The 20,832-nt window shown below is 44.7% G+C and overlaps 1 protein-coding gene across 3 annotated transcripts in view; it reads left to right on the top strand.

Moving 5' to 3' along the window:
• CAMKK1 (calcium/calmodulin dependent protein kinase kinase 1) overlaps positions 1–20,832 on the top strand; it is a 204,229-nt gene that overhangs the window by 76,730 nt on the left and 106,667 nt on the right. For all 3 annotated transcript variants that reach the window (XM_066576900.1, XM_066576892.1, XM_066576908.1), the window contains exons 2-4: positions 2,327–2,813; positions 8,368–8,415; positions 20,766–20,819. In XM_066576900.1, the coding sequence (XP_066432997.1) occupies positions 2,433–2,813; positions 8,368–8,415; positions 20,766–20,819 (483 nt within the window). In that variant the 5' untranslated portion in view covers positions 2,327–2,432. The remainder of the gene's footprint in view (positions 1–2,326; positions 2,814–8,367; positions 8,416–20,765; positions 20,820–20,832) is intronic.

The raw sequence follows: 20,832 nt of genomic DNA, 5'->3' as shown, positions 1-20,832 counted from the left end.
TACATTTACCGATCCCGATATTTATGAACACAAAGCAAGATTTATTCACTGACAGTCATGTCATCATCTTCTGGAACATCATCAGAACAATCCAAACCCTGAATTTCCTGGTGAATTTCTTGTGACTCCATTTCTTTCAGAATCATTGGCCTAAATCTCTCATTTCTAGCAATAGCACTGTCCTTAAATGAGTACTTCTTGTCTTGCCTGACTCACACACAGGGCAACAAGAAATAAGGCCTGGCTCCCACACACTGTCTGGGGACTGTAATGATCACCCACAGCAGTTCCTGGACCACTTCTACAGCTGGGACGGTATTGCAGCTTCAAGCCACTAGGGGGAGCTCATCACAGGAGACTCGCAGAGCAGGGACAGAGCTAGGTCTTACTTTCGGGGAAGGCCTTATATTTAGCACTTCAGCAAAACCTCTACTAGGTATTATTTTCAGGGAAACACGGTATGTACTATGTATATATTAAAACACACACTTGAAAGAAAAAGTAAACCCTTTGGATTTACCTGGATTTCTGCATTGATTACTAATGTGGTCTGATTGTTATTTGTCACCCTTATAGACAAACACTAGGTAAACTAATAACACATACACAGTTGTACCATTAATGTCTGTTAAGTGCAACGAGTAAACATCCACAGTACAGGGAGAAAACGTAAGCGAACCTGTGTGTTAATGACTTCTCCAAGAGCTAATTGGTAAAAAAGGTTTCAATTAAGGAGATGAGATTGGAAGTGTAGGTCTCACATGTGCCTGTCTGTTAAATAAAGGCACACAAAGTCTGGTTACTGACAACTTTGTTCTCCTCAATAGAGATTGGATAGTGAGAACCATGCCTAGATACAAACAACTATCAGAAGGCCTGTTGTAGAGACATGTGAAGCTGGGAAAGGCTATAAAAGCATTGCTAAAAGCATGGGTGTGCATCAGTCCACAATTACACAAATTATATACACATGGAGAAAGTTCTGGACTGTTGTTACCTCCCTAGGAGTGGTTATCTTGTTGAGATCGCTTCAAAGGCATAATGGGTAATCTTGAAAGAGGTGAAAAGGAACCCATGAGTAACAGCAAAAGACGTATAGAAGACTCTACAAACTACAAAAACCTTTGTTCATGTGTTCACTATTAGAAGAACACTGAACAAGAATGGTGTTCATGAAAGGACAATGCAAAGGAAGCCACTCCTCAATGTTGTGCACATTTTATTTTGAAGCTACAGGAAAAATTTTGTGGAGTCATTTACTGCTAATGGAGGATTTATATGTTTTTAAATGGGTTGTCTGAGGTTTTTTAACATGAAACCCCAAATTGCTGTAACAATTAATTTTATAAATCACATGCCTTTGGCAAATATTGTTTATTTGGCACTCCATTGGTGCTTTATGTCACCTGTGATGTGTCACAAGCACGTCTTGCCCCAACGACGCCCTATATACCTGTTACAGTAGCTAGGAGACTATTATTTTTATGTATTTTTTTCAATGTCTTTGGTTGTGTTAAAGGGGCTGTACCAAGATGGCATCCCCTGTTCATATATGCACTATTAGGGCATATGAACATTATAGAGTAGAGTCCTGTTTGGGTCTCCTGTCTTTGGCCTGAACGGAGAGCTGCTCTGTAAAATCTGCTCCCCTCCGGGCGGACTATATACCATCCTTGCATTTACTGCCGCTTTATATTAGGCATGTTACTTGTAGCTCTCATTGTAGTGTATCTCTGAAAATGAGATAATTGCTGATTCTACCACAAGCGTAGCGGAAACGTTTTGGGCTAGACAAGTGAAAATTGGGTCCTCTAAGCAGACAATTGCTCTGAATAGTTGCCACTAGAGATGAGCGAGCATACTCGCTAAGAGCATTGCCCTTAGCGAGTACCTGCCCACTCGAGAGACAAGGTTCGGGTGCCGGCGTGCGGGAGCGGTGAGTAGCGGCAGTCAGCGGGGGGAAGAGAGGGAGAGACAGATCTCCCCTCTGTTCCTCCCTGCTCTCCCCCGCAGCTCCCTGCCCGCCGCCTGCAGCCGAACCTTGTCTCTCGAGCGGGCAGGTACTCGCTAAGGGCAATGCTCGCTCGAGCAATTGCCCTTAGCGAGTATGCCCGCTCATCACTAGTTGCCACCTTTTAGTTACCCACAGGTTGACAGGTAATACCGTAGGATGTGAAAATACACAATATGATGTATATTGTGTGGCACTTTGTGCAAATTCCAATTGATGTTTTAGGAAGGAATGCTCTTACATTTTACTTGTAATTTCAGTGACAATTTTCTTTTTTCCCTGCTGTCATTAATTGTCATTTATGTTTTATTGCAGAGACTGTATTGACACAAAGCCTTAATTAGGAAGATCTGCTGTGGCTGATTGGGAACTTGTGCGTTGCACCCTAGAGACTGTGGTGGAATTTTCCCACACTGTTGTAATGGAGTGTGATTCCGGCCCGAGTAAAGACACTCAGACTGAGCTTGCTGAGAGGGTTGCTGCTATAGACGTGGATGAACAGGCTGAAGGGACAGGAAATATAAACAGCATGACAAACAATGGAATGAGCTCTGAAACTAGTGAGGATGTGTTTCTTTCTTCGCAAGATCAGAGCGACTTCAGCTGTTTCCAAAGAGCTTCTTCTCGGCCTGCACTTTCAAACAGAAAATTCTCCCTCCAGGAAAGGCCTACAGGAGGCTGCCTGCCCTTCCAGAACCAGGCCTATGGCCCATATGCAACCGGCCCCGCAACACACATTTCACCACGAATAGTTCGAAGACCAACAATCGAATCTAACCGGGTCTCGATCTCGGATTCTGATGTAAGTAGCTTTTGTAAAGTGAAGCCTCCAGTTACCTATCCTTCCCTTTTTAATCCTTTCCAATCCACTGTCTGACGTCTGAAGACATTATGATTTAAGGCTGTACAGCTCTGATGTTGGAAGACATCTGTCGGGGTTCTCTTACTGTATATTGCCAGCCTCGCTGCTGTCGGAGCCAATCCAACATGTCACTTCATGCAATACTGGCTTTAGCCAGCATATAGCGCTGTTGTATAACGGCAGAAAAAGAGTAAACCCCCCAAGCCGGCCTGCTGGCTTAGGGTCACGGTTCCTTTTATAATTAGCCTACATTATTACCTGTAAACTGCCAGCATTTACAGCTGATCATGTACGGCCAACAGCAAAACGAACTGTCACCCTAAGCCAGCAGTCCGGTCCGGCTACAAGCAATGCACAGTGTGCTGCTAGCACTTCCCACACTTGATCCTATCGGGAGCTGGGGGTGTGACAGGGGCGTTCCTCCTGTCAAACCCATAGCTTCCTGGTGGCGTCAAGATACACTAATACCTTTGCTCCCTCCATGCTGCATCATTGGAATGTGGGTGTTTATGTATTGACACATCATTGAAACTGTGCGCTATATTGTAGCTACTTTGTAGAATGCAACATCACTGTCCCTTTGTGGTTCATTTGGCAATCTCGGATTGTTACCAACATAATAATAATGTCATTTGATGCCATATTAGCATAGTTTAGCTGGCACTAGACATATAGACGGCACTGCTTTAGACCAAGTTTTGAGATCAGTCATTGCCTAGATATGGAAGACACTTAGCAGATGATCATCTGGATGAATGTTTACATTCCAGGTTTGGGGAGGCTGTCAGAAAGCATGCGGTACCAGATTTCACATTGATAGTTTAGTTGGGTAATGTCTTATTATTTACAGTCAGCTGTGAATTTGTGAAAGCTGTATTGTAATAACCTGAAAATACTAAATGTTAATGTGAAGCTCCAATGTTTATTGCCTCTTTTATGTGGAATAAAATGGCATGTTTGTAATTGTTTAACTGTTGTCACACCTTGGGTGAGTTTGCCTTTGTTTTATCACATAATCTTCATTAGTCACGTTGAGTAAAACGGTTATGAACTTCTATGAGTGTAAGAAAGCCACTTGCTTTCGTCATGGGAGGAGTGAAACTTTTCTGCTGACTCGCTCTGACCAATGGGAGGAAGTGATGTGGACCAAGTTTATAAACTCTCTGCTTTCATTTGAAGCCCTTCACATTGTTGTTTGGCGGATGTATGACCTAAGTGCTGGGGCTCATGCCAGGAGCAAACAGAATTCTTAAACTTGGGTGCGTTGGTGCCCACAGAGGATGGGAAAATGCCGATCCCCCACCACCACCTGGGTATTATTGTATCTTGACGCACCGGAAGTAGTGGTGGAGTCAAGATACAGGCAGTTTGACAGGGAGTTCACGCCCCCTGTTTGCGATTGGCTCTCCGACTGTCTCCCCCGTCCTCGGCCTCACAGGTCCTGTAGGCGGCGTCTGCCTAGAAGCAGTGCAGAAGAAGGGGTCTCCGCCTGTCTCCCCCGTCTTCGGCTGTGGTGTCGGCCTCCCAGCAGTGGTGAATAAGCTGAGAGCTCTCCTGTTGTCTCCCTCACACTTTAATCAGCCAAGTAGTCTGCCAGCAGCGCCGCCGCCAGGAAGTGTATGTTCCCTGGCAACAGCAATCCAAGGCAACATGAAGGTAGCCTATCGGAAGCTAGGGGTGTGACAGGTGTGTTCCTGCATCCAAGCCCTGTCAAACCCCTAGCTTCCAGTGGTGTCAAAATACAACAATACCCACCACCTGTCTTCCCCGTTGGATGGTGCAAGGGTTAAGGAATTCTTAAGGGAAGAACGTGTACTCTAATTTGATTCAATTTAATTTAATATGGCCACATATCTTCATAATGCTCACCTTTTTTTCTGATACGGAGCTCCAAATTCCCTGCATACTCACTGAATTACATGATAAAATCCTATCCACTCCTAGCCACAACCAAGGGGAGCTTGCTGCATAAAAAGCACCACATAGCCAATTTTTGGCATCTGGTCTGGGGGTGCCCCCACGTCGAAACTGTTTGTAATGAGGTCTTTGTCTTGCTGTCCATGCTTTTACTGGTCCCCCTGGCTCTGGACCCCAAGGTGGCACTATTTGGATTGCTGGATGAGGAGGCATGGACCCATCATGACAAAATATTTATCAGAGAGGTACTACTCCTGGCCAGAAAAACTGTAGCCATGAGCTGGATGGCCAAGATCACCTTCCATTTCCTATTGGATAAGAGTGGTCGGCTCCATAATTCCCTACGAAAAAGTAGTCTATCAGCATCGTGGACGTTCCGACAAATTTGAGAAAGTCTGGGGCCTAAGGATAAACTCGCACTCCACATTATAGGTTCTATAAACATAGCAAGAAGAAAGAGGGAAATGAACACACAGCAAACCAAGCACGTTAGAAAGGATCTTTTTATTTGTTTTTTTCTTCAACTGTTTATTGTTTATTGCAAATAATATTGAACTGATAAAGATTTGTAATGAGTCGAAAAACGAAGTATGAGAAATTGTATGCATATCATAATGTATGTTATGTTTGCTTCGGGATTTTGCTAATAAAACAAAGTTAAAAAAAAAAGCACTACATAGCAAAAACTGCATGCATCCCGCGATACGTCTGCATTGCTCACTGGAAGTGCTGCGGGACGGGCGGCTTCCATTCACTTCAATGGAAGCCGTCCGTGCGTAACTCGCACAAAATCGCAGCATGCTGCGATTTCTTCTCTGTGATCAGAAAATCGCAATCAATTTCCGCTCGTGGAGATGAAATGGTGTTTTGCCATTGAATGCAATGGAACTGTATTTGCTGTGGAGCCCAGAGGCAGACTCCACGGACTCTGCAATGCAAATACGCCCGTGTGCAGGAGGCTTTGGTGGCCGAAAAAACAAGACTATAAACACACCATGTACATTTACAACTCATTAATTTCAATCCACCACAAATGAGGCAAATAAACGTGCTTTGTACTCATTGCATGTAAATGAATTGATTTCTTTACATTTTTCTCTCATCAAAGTATCTACCCTTAGCAGTGACCACAGGATAGTCATAGTTTATCTTGTAGTCAGAAATAAGCTGATAACATACAAGAGAGGAGAGCGCACAGCAAAACTAAGCTGTCAGTCCAGCTGAACTGATCTATTGAGACTGCAGTTTCTATATACAGTGATATGTAGAAACTGCAGAAGACAAACAGTGTAAAACTTTTAAGGGCATTTTCAGGCAAATCTTATTGATGGCTTGTCTTCTGGATAGTTGATTGCCAGAGACCCGCTACTCAAGATCCTCAGCCCGCTGTCACTTCAGTGAGGCTAGACATCATCATCAGGGTTGGAGGCAGAAGCATCATAAACGACTTCACTCCATTTGCAATCAATAGGAGTGCTGCCTCCTATTACACTTCTGGCCCGCACATTGGGTTCAGACGTGGAAGTGTAATAGGAGACAGCGCTCCCATTGATTTTAATTGGAACGAAGCTGTTTAATTAGAGATGAGCGAGCACGCTAGGATAAAACCGTTACTCGAGCGAGCATCGCTCTTCTCGAGTAACTGCTTACTGGTCCGAGGGGGGGTAGAGAGAGAGCAATCTCTCTCACTCTCCCCCCTGCTATTCCCTGCCGTCCCCCGCTCAACCCCGCCCCTCTCCCCCCCCCCCCCCCAAGCCTGCTCAGACCAGTAAGCAGTTACTCAAGAAGAGTGATGCTCGCTCGATTAACTGCTTTATCCGAGTGTGCTCGCTCAACTCTATTTATGATGCTTCTGCCTACGACCCCAATGACTAAGTCTAGCCCTGGGCAATCAGCTGATCGCAGAGAATCCTGAGAGGTGAGTCTCTGGTGATGAACTATTGACCTATTCTGAGGATAGGTTTTCAATAGCATTTGCCTGGAAAATCCTTTTAAGTTAACCTTCAGCTGTAATCAAGCCAGAAACCTGTCTATAAGCATACTGTGTTCCTACAGAACCAACTCAGGAAATGCAGCGTTACACATTGACCATTTACATCAATGGTTGTCTGTGTAAAGCCCTATTTCATGCAAAGATGATCGCTCAAATTTTGTTCAAAAGGAAGGATGATTGACAGTTTGAGCAATCATTTTGCATAAACTACTAATGGGCACTAATGCCTATTAGTAGCTTATTAGCTTCATTTGCATGTAAATGAGGCTCCCCTCGCTGTATGCAGATAACAGCAGGTGGTCTGTTATCTGCATGCAGCCCCTTTGTTCTGCCATGGGACTGCAGCTGAAAACAATGTTATCAGTGCTGCAGTGGAGAACTCAGCCTGTGGTCCCTGCTATCACAAATGATGGATTTTTTTTTTTGTGCACACATAAAATCTATCTTTCGGCAGCAAAGCAAACGATGGTAGGATTCACACGCAATTGTTATCGCTCAAAAGCCATAGTTTGAATTAATTTTGAGTGATAATCGTTGTGTGTAAATCTGCCTTAACACAGGACCGATCTTCCAGAGAGTAATTAGATTGTAACTGCTTTCCACTCTGGCTAAAAGATGCGGATCCTGAACAGGGGACCCTCCGCTCAGTGGTGAGTGGCTATGTCAGTCAATATGGTGCATGACCGCTGTGGACACTCATCCGCACTGGATTAGCGGGGTTTTAAGTTAACCGTTCCATACTGTACTGTAGGCACCCATAAAGGAGTTGTCCAGTTGTAAACTATTGATGGCCTATCCAAAGACTAGGCTATCAATAGTAGATCAGTGGTGGTCTACCGCCCATTACTCCTGCTGTTCAGCTGTTCACCAAGTCAGTGTGCTTGTGCACTTAGCTGATTTCTGCAGGAAGCAGACAGCTCTGTTCCCACTTTTGTGGCCTAGCATGGTATTACATGCAAACTTTACATTCACTTTAATAAGAATTTTGCCTGAAGTATCAAAACTTAACCACTGCAGTGATAACGGAGCTGTCTGCTTCTTGCAGAAATCAAGTAAACTGCCCTGGTGAACAGGTAAACGGCAAGGGTTTTGGGCAGTAAACTGCTGTTGATCTACAATTGATGGCCTTTTCTACTGATAGGGCATCAGTAATTTACAACTGGACAACGCCTGGCCAATATACGCTGTCCCTCTCTGCAGGGGGAGGAGGCGAGCTGGGATGGAAGCAGTGCACCAAACAAAGTCCAACCCCCTCCGATTGCAACGAGGGGCGGGAGCCCAGTGCACTGCTCCCGTCCCGCCTCCTTCCCCTGCAGACATAGACAGCGTATATCGGCCGGGCGCGAAAACCCGGCCGATATATGCAAGTTGGAATAAGCCCTCAATATGATTTACAAACAGAAGTAGAGACCTCTACTGGTATTGTGTCCTTGAGTGAATGTGCGTTTTGGCCTTTCCTTGTTAAATTGATGGCGTATACAATTCCTTTATGGATCAGCAGTGGGGGGTTATTTATCTCTACATTTCCAGCATTAGTTTGACTTTGTGGCATTACTGATTTTGTTTTTTTTTTTACTTTTCTAGGACTGTGTACAATTAAACCAGTACAAACTACAGAGTGAAATTGGTAAAGTAAGTATGCATTATTTCTAGTCACATTGTTATGTTAGATTCGATAAATGGGGAAAAAAAGAATTTATATGGCCATTAATGTGGCTCTATTATTTTTAACAAACAGGCTATAATGGGTAAACATTGTCAAAATATTATAAAAAACTGTGACTGCGTGGAAATTGCTGTGTGGGTTAAATATATGCAGTCTGATAGAAAGTACATTGTGTGTGACCCTGTGTCACTATGTTTGAGCTTTGATGCTTCCAACAGCAATTATGTGCAATATGCTCATCAGCTGTGCCAAGCAGATAAGTCTCTGCCATTCACAAACACTACTTCAGTTCAAAAGATTCTACACAATTACTATCCAAATGGTTATATTTGAAATATAAGCCCTACCCAAAAATAAGCCCTGGCTGCATTAAAAAAAAACAACACAATACATCACCTAAAGAGCGCTGTCCGCTCTGCCGCACGTCTTCTCTGCAGCTTCGGCAAACTTTCTTGTAGTTTTCACCCAGCGCTTCCTGGTTTGGAGGTTCAGGAAGCGTGGGCTCTGATTGGCTGAGCCACGGTGCTCGAGAACCAACCACTGCAGCGCTCGATGAACCAATCACAGCCATTCAACGCGATGGCTGTAATTGGTTCATGGAGCGCTACAGTGATTGGCTGAGCCGTGGCACTTGAGAACCAATTAGAGCCCGCACTTCCTGGAGGTGGGGTTATTGAACCCCTGACTATGAAGCGCTGGGTGAAAACTACAAGCAAGTCTGCTGGAGCTGCAGAGGAGACATGCGGCGGAGCAGACAGCGCTCTTCAGGTGATGTATTGTGTGGGGGTTTTTTTATGCAGCCAGGGCTTAATTTAGGGGAAACCGTAGAATTTCCTACTATAAAAGTTGCATTGCATCGCACGAAAAACACATTTTCGTGCGATACGATATAACACAAAGGAAAGCTTCATAGGAAAACGGGCAATGTAGTAGCCTGCAAAACATCATTAATGTGAAAGAACCAATTTGAAAGCATGGGATTCACACACATACAATTTGCATCACTATCACAATCGCAAAATTTTGTCGCTTGTGTAAAAGTGGCCTACAAGGCCATGGCAGCCTGCTGCAGGTAGGTACTGGTGTATCTTGACACCACCGGAAGCTAGGGGTGTGACAGCTGTCAGCAGGAGTGACCGCCCCTGTCGCCCCCCTAGCTTCCGGTGGCGTTAAGGTACAACAGTACCCTGCAGGTATAGCATGAGGCAGATGCCTGTACAATTAGTTACTCTTCTGCTTCTGACATTGGTCACATTTTTTTTAACAAATATATATCCCAATCTATAGTTTGAGCACTTGATTTATTCAGACTGCTGATCTTCATTCCAGGCTCTAACATAACCCCTGTATATATTTCATTGACTAAGTCAGAATCAAGACCTCAGACAGACTTGGGATTTGCTGGTGGACTTTGATTTTCACATCTCATATAAATTGATAGATTTTGATAAGTTTTGTCAAGATGAGCAAGGAGAAACTGAAGTATCCATATCTGTGTAGAATGGCTAAATCTATCCAGACGGACTGTAATTGCTGTAAGATGTGGCTCTCCTAAGTAGGGAGTTTGCACTTAGTGGTTATCAAAACCGTTTTTTTTGGTCTCACACTGAATAAGGGGAATAGTAATTCCATCAACTATTGATGAATTCATTTTAATGCATGTAAAGCAGTTTGTAGAGTGCAATGGGAGTGAATAATTGTATGTGCACTGTATAATGTATGTGCAGTTTCCATAAATGTGTATTTCTGAGTGAAAACATTTTACCTGCACCTCAATACCTTATAATTTCCAGAATTTTAGTTTACAGTGTTTATAGTGAGTTCTAACATAATATGCGGCAGATTTTTGCCAACTTTCAAAGAAAAACTGTCTGTCTTGCCCATAGCAGCCAATCACAGCACAACTTTTCATTTTGAAAAGTTGTGCTGTGATGAAATGAAAGTTGCGCTGTAATTGGTTGCTAAGGGCAAAAAAGACCGTTTTTCTTTGACAGTTGGCATAAATCCGTCGTATAGTGTTAGAACTCACTAATAAATACTGTCAGCTAAAGTTCTGGAAATTCTAGTGTCTATCAGTGAGTTAAACGTGATTGTTCCCAGCAAGAGAAACTAAGTAATCTAGTAGATATGATACCTTTTAATGGCCAAAAAAAAAAATATATATATATATATACACACATACACACACACACATATACAGGATCTAAATTCTAATTCATTATGCCTGAGGAAGGACCCTGAGTGGTTCGAAAGCTTGCAATAACATCATGTATTTTTGTATATATAATATACATACTTATGACAAGGTACAGACAATGGATGTGATTAATTTACAATTGAAAGGACACTACAACAGGATGACTAGAGAAATAAAAACATACTTAAAGAGTCCACTGCTAAAGATGTGAAGGTTTTATGGTCTCTGAATAAAGGTCCTTTTACATAAAAAGATGATTGCTCAAAAGATGGCTTTTGACCGATCATTTTTGCATAAATTACTACTTGGTACTAATACCTATTAGCACCAATTAGTAGTGTGTGAGCCGATGGGAGCTGTCGTCAGAGCACAGACCAACCACTGTTCTCTGAATACATTCCCTTGGTTTGCCAAGGGGCTGATAGCTGAGACAATGTAATCAGGGCTCCCCGGACAGAACACAGCGTGCGGTCCGTCTTATCAGCTCTACTGAACGATTGATTTCATGGCAAACTGAAAATCCTCATTTAGCAGAAAAGTGAAAGAAGGGCACATTTACACCAAACGATTATCACTCAAAAGAAGATTTTTGAGCAAATTTTGAGTGATAATCGTTGTGTGTGAGAGGGCCTTTAGTGTTAGGGGGTCATTAGGCCAGAGTTCTATCTGTGCTATAGTATTCTCATACTTCACATTAATGCATGAATCCACTTGAACAATTTAACCCTTTGTTGAAAGTGTCAAAAGTTGCTTTAAATTTGTACTCCCAAATTCTTCTGTGGCTTTGTGATTTGAAATGGCTTTTATGTATAAGAACTTTCATGTGTTCTATGTTTGGCCACAGGTAATTCTATCTATCAGATTTATGACAGTTGTCATAAATCTGCCCTATATGTGCAAAAAATTGCATCAATTTCTGACCAATTCCCATTCTATTTAGGCATTGGGGAATTGCCTTTTATGTTAAATGGTTCTCTAATACTTTACACTGAAGCATATGTAAAACACAGGTATTTTTTTTCCAGCTAATTAGATTTGTGGCACTGAAAAAACCCAAGCTGACAGCCTTGTCTGTAGCAATAATTAACATTAATTTATACTGTTTTGTTTTAAGAGAAAAAAGTTTAGCAGGACTAAAGCTGAGCAAATCTGCATTTATGTCTGCTTCATCCCAAGGCATTACGCATAATGCTTGTTTGCATCTTGTATCAAACCGAGTTCATGAATAAAACAAGAACAAGCTGTAATTCTGTCTGCTGTATTTTGAAGTAGATGGCTTGTTTGATGATTGTTGGGAAACCGACAAATGAAGCGGAGACCGTCTCGCTGGCGATATGAGCTTTCTGCCTAATAATCTTTTATCAGGTGATGCCCTGCTATAGTAACAACATGTATTCTGGAGAAAGACTGCGAGTATCAAGTTATTAAATCATTTACAAATGATGGCGGGCTTCAGCTCCAGTGAGATACGATGGCTCATAATCTTATAATGCACCTGGAATTTACATTTTTATTTGATGAACACTTCCCAAAGTGATAAGAGAAATATTTAGAACTAGGAGCTCTATTTCACTTGTACGGGGTGTCAAGAAGCCTTCCCTCAGACTAGCGCCAACGCTAAGGATTCTTCTGATAAAGGTCCCTTACCCATCTGTTTGTTGCCCTAGCCTAAAGGGAAGCTCTATAATTAATATTAAAGCTTGCGGGAATATCCAGCACCGCTTGTCTCAATAACATGTGAATTCTTGATCCTTATTAACACACGAGCATCAAAAAAGTATGATTGATTTATAAATGTTTGCTCTAAAGGATCAGGACCTTACTGGTGTTAAAGGGCATCTGACAGTAGAACATTCTAATGTAAGGCATAAGGCCAGGCTGGCACGAGCGTAATTTTACCGCATATTACGTGCATTAATTTTCATTGATCCATAAAACTTACGAATATTCATTGCGTATAATACATGCGCTAAAAAGAACGCAGCATACGCTATTTTGCTGCGTGTTATGCGAGATAGAGCACATTGTTGTCTATGGGCGCGAAATCAATGTTGTACAAATGCAATTGCATTGCGTATGTGCAGCATTTATACGCACCATTGTGAAGTGACAGAGTGGGAAATTTAAGCAAAAAATACAGGAAGACTGCGCATGACAGCGTGCATGAGATACTGTCATGTACCGTACGAAATACTGCCATATGCAGTGATAGGCCGGCTCACCGCCGGCTCCACAGTGGTAAAACATTACAGGATACACGCAGGTTTCATGCTTTAGGCCTCATGTCAACGGGCAAAAGAAGAATTAAAATCCGCAGCAGATTTTAACTCTTCTCCTGCCCGCGGATCCGCATCCCATAGGGATGCATTGACCACCCGCGGGGTAGATAAATACCCGCGGATGGTCAATAAAAGGGACTTAAAAAAAAATGGAGCATGAAAAAATCCGGACCATGCTCTATTTTTGTCCGGGTCTCCCGCTGGGACGGCTCCCGCGGGCTTCTATTGAAGCCTATGGAAGCTGTCCGGATCCGCGGGAATTTACTCACCCGGTCCGGTTCTTCCTTTCGCCGCGACGCCATCTTCTCTCCGTCGCGGGCGTATCTTTTATCTTCGGGCCGGCGCATGCGCGGGGCACGTAACCGACGAGCCCTGCGCATCCGCCGAGCCGAAGAAAGAAGATCCGGCCGCGACGGAGAGAAGATGAAGCCGCGGCGAAGGGAAGATCCGGAGCGTTCGAGAGGTGAGTTAATTCTTATTTTTATGTCTCATGTCCGCGGGGCAGGAGGGACCCGCTACGGATTCTCCATGGAGAATCCGTAGCGGGCCTGATTTTCCCCGTGGACAAGAGGCCTTAGGCCTCATGTCCACGGGCAAAAGAAGAATTAAAATCCGCAGCGGATTTTAACTCTTCTCCCGCACGCGGATCCGCACCCCATAGGGATGCATTGACCACCCGCGGGTAGATAAATACCCGCGGATGGTCAATAAAAGTGATTTTTTTTTAAATGGAGCATGAAAAAATCTGGACCATGCTCCATTTTCGTGCGGGTCTCCCGCGGGGACGGCTCCCGCAGGCTTCTATTGAAGCCTATGGAAGCCGTCCAGATCCGCGGGAGACCTAAAATAAGAATTAAATCACCCGCAGCGGGCCAGGAGGGTCTTCTCTTCCTCACGGCTGGATCTTTCTTGCTTTAGCTCGGCGGATGTGCCCGGCGCATGCGCGCGCGCGTCCCGCCGGCGACGTCCCGCCGACGTGCCGAGTTCATCCGCCGGCCGAAAAAGAAGATCCGGCCGTGAGGAAGAGAAGACCCTCCCGGCCCGCTGCGGGTGAGTTCATTCTTTTAAATTCCTGTTTTCAGCGCTCATGTCCGCGGGGCAGGAGGGACCCACTACGGATTCTCCATGTAGAATCCGTAGCGGGCCTCATTTTCCCTGTGGACATGAGGCCTTAGGCCTCCTGTCCACGGGATAATTGTTATTTAAAATCCACAGCGTTTTTCCCGGACGCGGATCCGCGCCCCATAGGCAAGCATTGGACACCCGCAGGTAGATAAATAACCACGGATGGTATTTAAAAGTGATTTAAAACTCAGCTATAAGAGCCTAACTAAACGAAAGGAGAAGGGGGGTGGGGGACTTCCAGACTTTCGCCTATACCACAAAGCGGCAATGAGAACCCTCATACTGGACCTATTCCATTATAGATCAGACAAATGTTGGGTACAAATTGAAAACGAAAACAACACATGTGAGACGAGGGGAGTGTTTTGGATTCCGGGGAAGGTCAGCCGGAGGAACATAGAGACATCAGCCCTGATGAACACACTCATGGGGGCGTGGCGGGGGGGGTGCAAGATGTCGGTCCAGGGACCCCTGACTCCACTAGTGGGTAACCCACAGCTCGCAGCAACAATATCTTCCCATAACTTGGGGTTCCTGCCACCGGGGACGGAGCCCAGGGTGGGGAATGTGGTGGACTCTGGGGGTATACGAGGACTGGTGGATCTGGGGGGGACACGGGAGCTCCCCCGGGCTCATGGATGCAATACCTTCAGGTTTGCAGCTACCTGGAGAGAATAAAACCAGAGGGGGGCTGGAGCGAGAGCCTTACCCCTTTCGAGAGATTATGCTGTGCCTCGGAAATACCCAGACATACGGTCTCACTGCTATACGACCAGTTACTAAAGGAAAAGCTTGACAACCATCTCCCCAGGTGGTTGGGTGCGTGGGAGGAAGCCTTGGGTAGTTCATTTCCCGGGGAGCTCTGGAACAAGGCGTTCCAATTCACACATAAGATGTCCATAGCCAGCAAACTACAGGAGCTAAACTTTAAAATTCTTTCACGGTGGTATATGACCCCGGAGAGACTACACACCCTCTTTCCAGCGACCCCGAACACCTGTTGGCGCTGCAGGGCAGACGTGGGCTCAATGCTCCACATATGGTGGGGATGTCCCATGGTCACTTCCATATGGCAGGACGTGAAGTGCTTATACGAGAGGGTGAGCAGGGAATCTCTGACCCTGACACCCGAGTTGGCACTATTGTCCATCCCGCCGGAAGGCGCCCCCTCCCTCAAAAAAGGACTATTGAAATTCTTCATCATGGCCACGAGACAATCGATTCCCAGGTTTTGGAAACAAGGAATAGAAATACCTAGAAGCGCCTGGGTGGGGGCGATGGATGAAATAGAACGCATGGAGAGACTGAGGCTCTCGGACGACCCGTCGGGTCATGACAAATTCTATCATACATGGGCAACATGGATAGACATCCGGAGCACACCCTTATTCGCTGGTTGGCTACATTCAGGGAGGTGTGTGTAACTTGACCAAACTATATCTATAGCCAGAAACAATAATCCTGGAGTCCCCAACCGATCTCCCCTCCTCCGCACCAACCCCCCTCTACCCACTCCCATCTTACCCCCTCCCCCTGTTTGTTTACCGTACAAAATTTCACAGACAAGTAGTACACTTTTCCAGTTAAGATTTATTACGTCTTATTGTTAAATTGATCTAATAGCAAACTGAGACATCATAAATGTTTTTCTCTGTCTTGCTTATTTTGTGAAACCAATAAAAATATATTGAACGAAAAGTGATTTAAAAATTTCCGGTGCATGAAAAAAAACGCCCCATGCTCCATTTAAGTGCGGATCATGCTCCGGATGGCCCCCATTGATCTCTATGGGTGCAGGAGATCCGCTGCGGATATTAAATGTGAATTAAATGGGTGCGGGAGATCCGCTGCAGATTTCAAGGCTGGGAGGTGGAGAAAGTACTAGGAGTTGGGGTAAAGTGGGCAAAACACCTCCAACGTAAAAATTGCATCTGCGTACATACACGCGTGAAAAAAAACGCATCCGCATGTCACCCGCATGCAATAAAATACAATTTTAAGCTCATCCGCAGCCCAAATCCGCAGCGGATCTGATTTTCCCCGTGGACATGAGGCCGGGCAAAAGAAGAGTTAAAATCCGCAGCGGATTTTAAGGGCTCATGTCCACGGGCAAAATAAGAATTAAAATCCGCAGCGGATTTTAACTCTTCTCCCGCGCGCGGATCCGCACCCCATAGGGATGCATTGACCACCCGCGGGTAGATAAATACCCGCGGGTGGTCAATAAAAGTGATTTTAAAAAAAATGGAGCATGGAAAAATCTGGACCATGCTCCATTTTCATGCGGGTCTCCCGCGGGGACGGCTCCCGCGGGCTTCTATTGAAGCCTATGGAAGCCGTCCGGATCCGCGGGAGACAAAAATCATATTTTACTCACACGCTCCGGTTCTTCTCTTCGGCGCGGCGCCATCTTCTCTCAGTCGCGGCCGGATCATTTTGCTTCGGCCCGGCGCATGCGCAGGGCACGTCACCGACGTCATCATGCACATCCGCCGAGCCGAAGAAAGGAGATCCGGCCGCGACGAGAGAAGATGACGCCGCAGCGAAGAGAAGAAACGGAGCGGATGGGAGGTGAGTTTATTCTCATTTATTGTTATTTTCAGCGCTCATGTCCGCGGGGCAGGAGGGACCCGCTGCAGATTCTCCATGGAGAATCTGCAGCGGATCTGATTTTCCCCGTGGACATGAGGCCTTACTCTTCTCCCGCACGCGGATCCGCATCCCATAGGGATGCATTGACCACCCGCGGGTAGATAAATACCCACGGATGGTCAATAAAAGTGATTTTAAAAAAAAATGGAGCATGAAAAAATCTGGACCATGCTCCATTTTCCAAATCAGAATTTACTCACCCGGTCCGGTTCTTCTCTTCGCCACGGCGCCATCTTCTCTACGTCGCGGCCGGATCTTTTTTCCTCGGGCCGGCGCATGCGCAGGGCACGTCACCGAGGTCATCCTGCGCATCCACCGAGCCGAAGAAAAAAGATCCGGCCGAGACGGAGAGAAGATGACGCCGCAGCGAAAAGGAGATCCGGAGCGGGCGGGAGGTAAGTTTATTCTTATTTATTCTCATTTTCAGCCCTCATGTCCTCGGGGGAAGGAGGGACCTGCTACGCCATCTTCTGTCCGTCGCGGCCGGATCTTTTTTCTTCGCGCCGGCGCATGCGTGGGGCACGTCACCTAAGGCCTCATGTCCACGGGGAAAATCAGGCCCGCTACGGGTCCCTCCTGCCCCGCGGACATGAGCGCTGAAAATAAGAATAAACTCACCTCTCGCCCGCTCCGGATCTTCCCTTCGCCGCGGCTTCATCTTCTCTCCGTCGCGGCTGGATCTTTTTTCTTCGGCTCGGCGGATGCGCAGGGCACGTCGGTTGAGAGAGAGCTCCCCCCTGTTCCCCACTGTTACCCCCCCCCCCCCCGCTCCACCATGCCACTCCCCGCCCCCCGTCACCCCCCGAATCTTTTCGTCCGAGTAGTCAGTTACTCGGAAAAAGCGGTGCTCGAGTCCAAAAACACCCGAACCGAGTACGCTCGCTCATCTCTAATTAGCAGCAGTGAGTGCTGATGAAGAGTGTCACATGGGTGTTTGTAGTGAGCTGAAGGTTTTGTGTGCTCTCTATCAATAGCGCATTCTTTCTGCAACACACTACTCCCAATGTGTGAATGGGCAATGTTCACACTAATGAGGTTCAGGACTTGATCCTGGAAAATCTTCCATTCACGCAATTTTGCTGTGATTTTTTTTTTGGCGCTGCTATCTTCTGCGTGATTTTCACGCCCATGTGAATGAGTCCTTAAGGTGTTAAGTGAATTAATTCAATATGTGCTATTTTTATGTGCGAATGTCCAGGAAAATAGAGCATGCTGCGTTTTGTTTTTGCACAAACAAAATGGGTCTGCACGCGCAATATGTAGTTAATAGAACCCATTGATTTAATTGGGTTTGTTCACATAAGCGTATTTTGGTCACGCATTTTATTTTCCTGCTCATTTTCACATGGAAATAGCACATATCGAACTAATTAACTTACGGTAATTGCCCATTTCAATGATGGGAGCATGGTTGTGAGTTTTTTTGCGCATGCACAAACTACCAAAAGACATGCACAGGCGCACACAAGTACGCAACACCCATTGCTAAGGCTAAAGATGTAAAGTACTTCTCCTGTCTCCATGACTCCACAGATGTGAACCTGAATGTTCCTGCCGCTTTCTCTCTTCCATTACATCTGGCACTGACTGCCTGGGTGATTAGTATAACCCGCTCTATTCTCATGATGCTGCATCTTTGGTCCGCTCTACCAACAATTACAGATTTAAAAAGCTCGCAGCAAGAGCTTCCTCGGCTGCGGAATGCCTGTCACCTTGGCCATGTGCCATAGGAATAATTGTTTGTTTCTTCTTGGTTCTCAGTGCTAGAAAGTTTAACACTTAATTATGTGAAGGCCTTAAAGTTGTATTCCGGTTGCACAAAGTTGCTGTCAGATGAACGATAATCTAATGTTATTACAGTTCGCAATGTGGTTCTGCTTTGGATTTTGCGTCTTCAGTTCTATAAACCATCACCTTCTCCTGGTACTTCAGAAGTGTTTATTCCCAGGGTGCCCTAGATATGATCTGCAGACACTCCAGCACTACATGTCGGGCTTACTCTGTAGGAACGACCAGGATGGCTTATTGTTCTATTCAGCTCTTGGGACAGGACTGCTGATCAATGGCAAGGCAGCGCTTAGTGGGGACGAAAGTACAAGGTGCAAGTACAGAGCGGAGAACTGGGGTAAATGTAGTTTCAAGCTGCAAGTTAGCAGGGATGCGACGGCCATCTTGGAAAATAGCAACGTGGGGAAACATCAGAACTTGAGGATAGGGGTAAGAAGATAATGGCTGTGTGATTTATACCCATGAATAGCTGGGCATCAATATGGCACGAACAACTTTTATATCTGTAATTTTTGAGAATTCACTTGACAACCAGAATATGCCTTTAACCCCTTCTCACCCCCAGACGTAAGCTTGCGTCCCGACAGGGAAAGGTTTACCTCAAATGGGTGCACATGGATGTTGCAGGCTCAGAAGCAATCATGTATTATCAGAGCGATCATGGGGTCCAAGGTGCAAGTTCCCCTGCAGGGACATAAAAAAATATAAATAAAAATATTTTTTTTAAATTGTAAGAAAAAAAACAAAACCCATTTTTGCATACTTTTATCCTCTTTTTTGAAATAAAGAAAACAAATGTTTGGTATTGTCGCATCCATAATGACCTGTACAATAAATCCAACATACTTTGTATCATACATAGCAAACGCTATAAAGAAAATTGAAAAACGCTGACAAAATTTTATTTTTGTTTATTTCACCTCCCCAAAAAAACACAATAAGGGCTCGTTCAGACGAGCGTTTTTTTCACGCTGTTAGCGAGAAAAGAGCGCTGCTATAGTGCTGAAAAGATCGCGTGAATGGGCTACTTCATGTTACGAGAAGTGGCCTGTTCACATGATCTGAGGTGCGTGCTTTCAAGGCTCCCATAGGAGCTTATGGAAAGCATGCAGCAAAGTTAGGACAGGTCCTTTCTTCGCGCACAACACGGAACCGACAGACACGTTTGCACTCGGATGCCCTATCTTTGTAAGATGCGCTAATTCAGAGATGCTCAGATTAATGATTTGGAACCATAAAACAACACCATAAAAGATATACTATAAGTCCACAGTTTTAGCACAAGATCGTGAAGCCTACAGTTAGACAAAAATCTGTTAATATGTATATATGTGTGAGGCAGATTATTTAAGTCCTTCAAGAAATGGGGAAACCGGAGTAAAGGCCCTTTTACACTTAAACAACTGAAAGATTTAGTGATCGATTTGCATAAAGTATTAATGGCCATTAACACTTTATCATCTTCATTTGCACGTAAAAGGACCTCTACAAGTTGTTTGCAGAGCCCAGCTTGTGTTTAAACACATGCCCATTCCATTGTTCTCCACCTGGATGCCAACACATTCCATTGTTCTCCTTGTGGCTAGTGTAAACGTGCCATGGGAAGAACAGTCTATTGAAAGATGAGCGAAATACATTCAGAATATATTTGCTCAGTCTTTCAGCAGCTGAACGATAGATTTTAAGTAAAGCAAAATCGATCGTTCAAACGAAAAGTGCACGATGTCCGCGTTTACATGCTACGATTATCGCTCATTTTCGGCCATTTAAAAGGGCCTTAAGTGTTTAGCACTGGAAATTAGGGATACAGATATGGAAAATAGGTTTGAAACATGGAAATATGGAGCTAGGGATTATAGAAGTGAAGATTATGTAACAGATTAAAAATATTAATTATGTAAATGGTTTACATGTTACTGTAGTATTATATATTATGTGCTACAATAGCATTTAGTGATGACCTGAACTGCTAACCACAGTCCTGAAACCGATTCTTCAAGTAGAATTCACAATTGTGTTTTGTAGAGTTTTTATAACTTTTCACAGAGAACTATTACTGATTATTTACTTCAGACAGGTGAGCCACAAAAGAGATAATACTTTGTGTTGGGACCTGGTGCCTGAGTGCTGACGTCCAACTACAGTGACAGGGCTTGGGTGGTGGCACTCTAGCAGTCTCTTAGACCTGGCAAATCTTTATCTTACACATGTGTCATGCTAAATGATCGTATTTGGAATATGATGCTGTTATGTTAAATATCTTTTCTATTTCTAGGGCTCCTACGGTGTTGTGAAACTAGCTTACAATCAAAGTGACGACAAATACTATGTAAGTAACACCT

Source organism: Eleutherodactylus coqui, chromosome 1 (genome assembly GCF_035609145.1).
Source record: "Eleutherodactylus coqui strain aEleCoq1 chromosome 1, aEleCoq1.hap1, whole genome shotgun sequence".
NCBI lineage: Eukaryota > Metazoa > Chordata > Amphibia > Anura > Eleutherodactylidae > Eleutherodactylus > Eleutherodactylus coqui.
The sequence above is the reverse complement of the archived record's forward strand: the minus strand, read 5'-3'. Positions and strand labels throughout refer to the sequence as shown.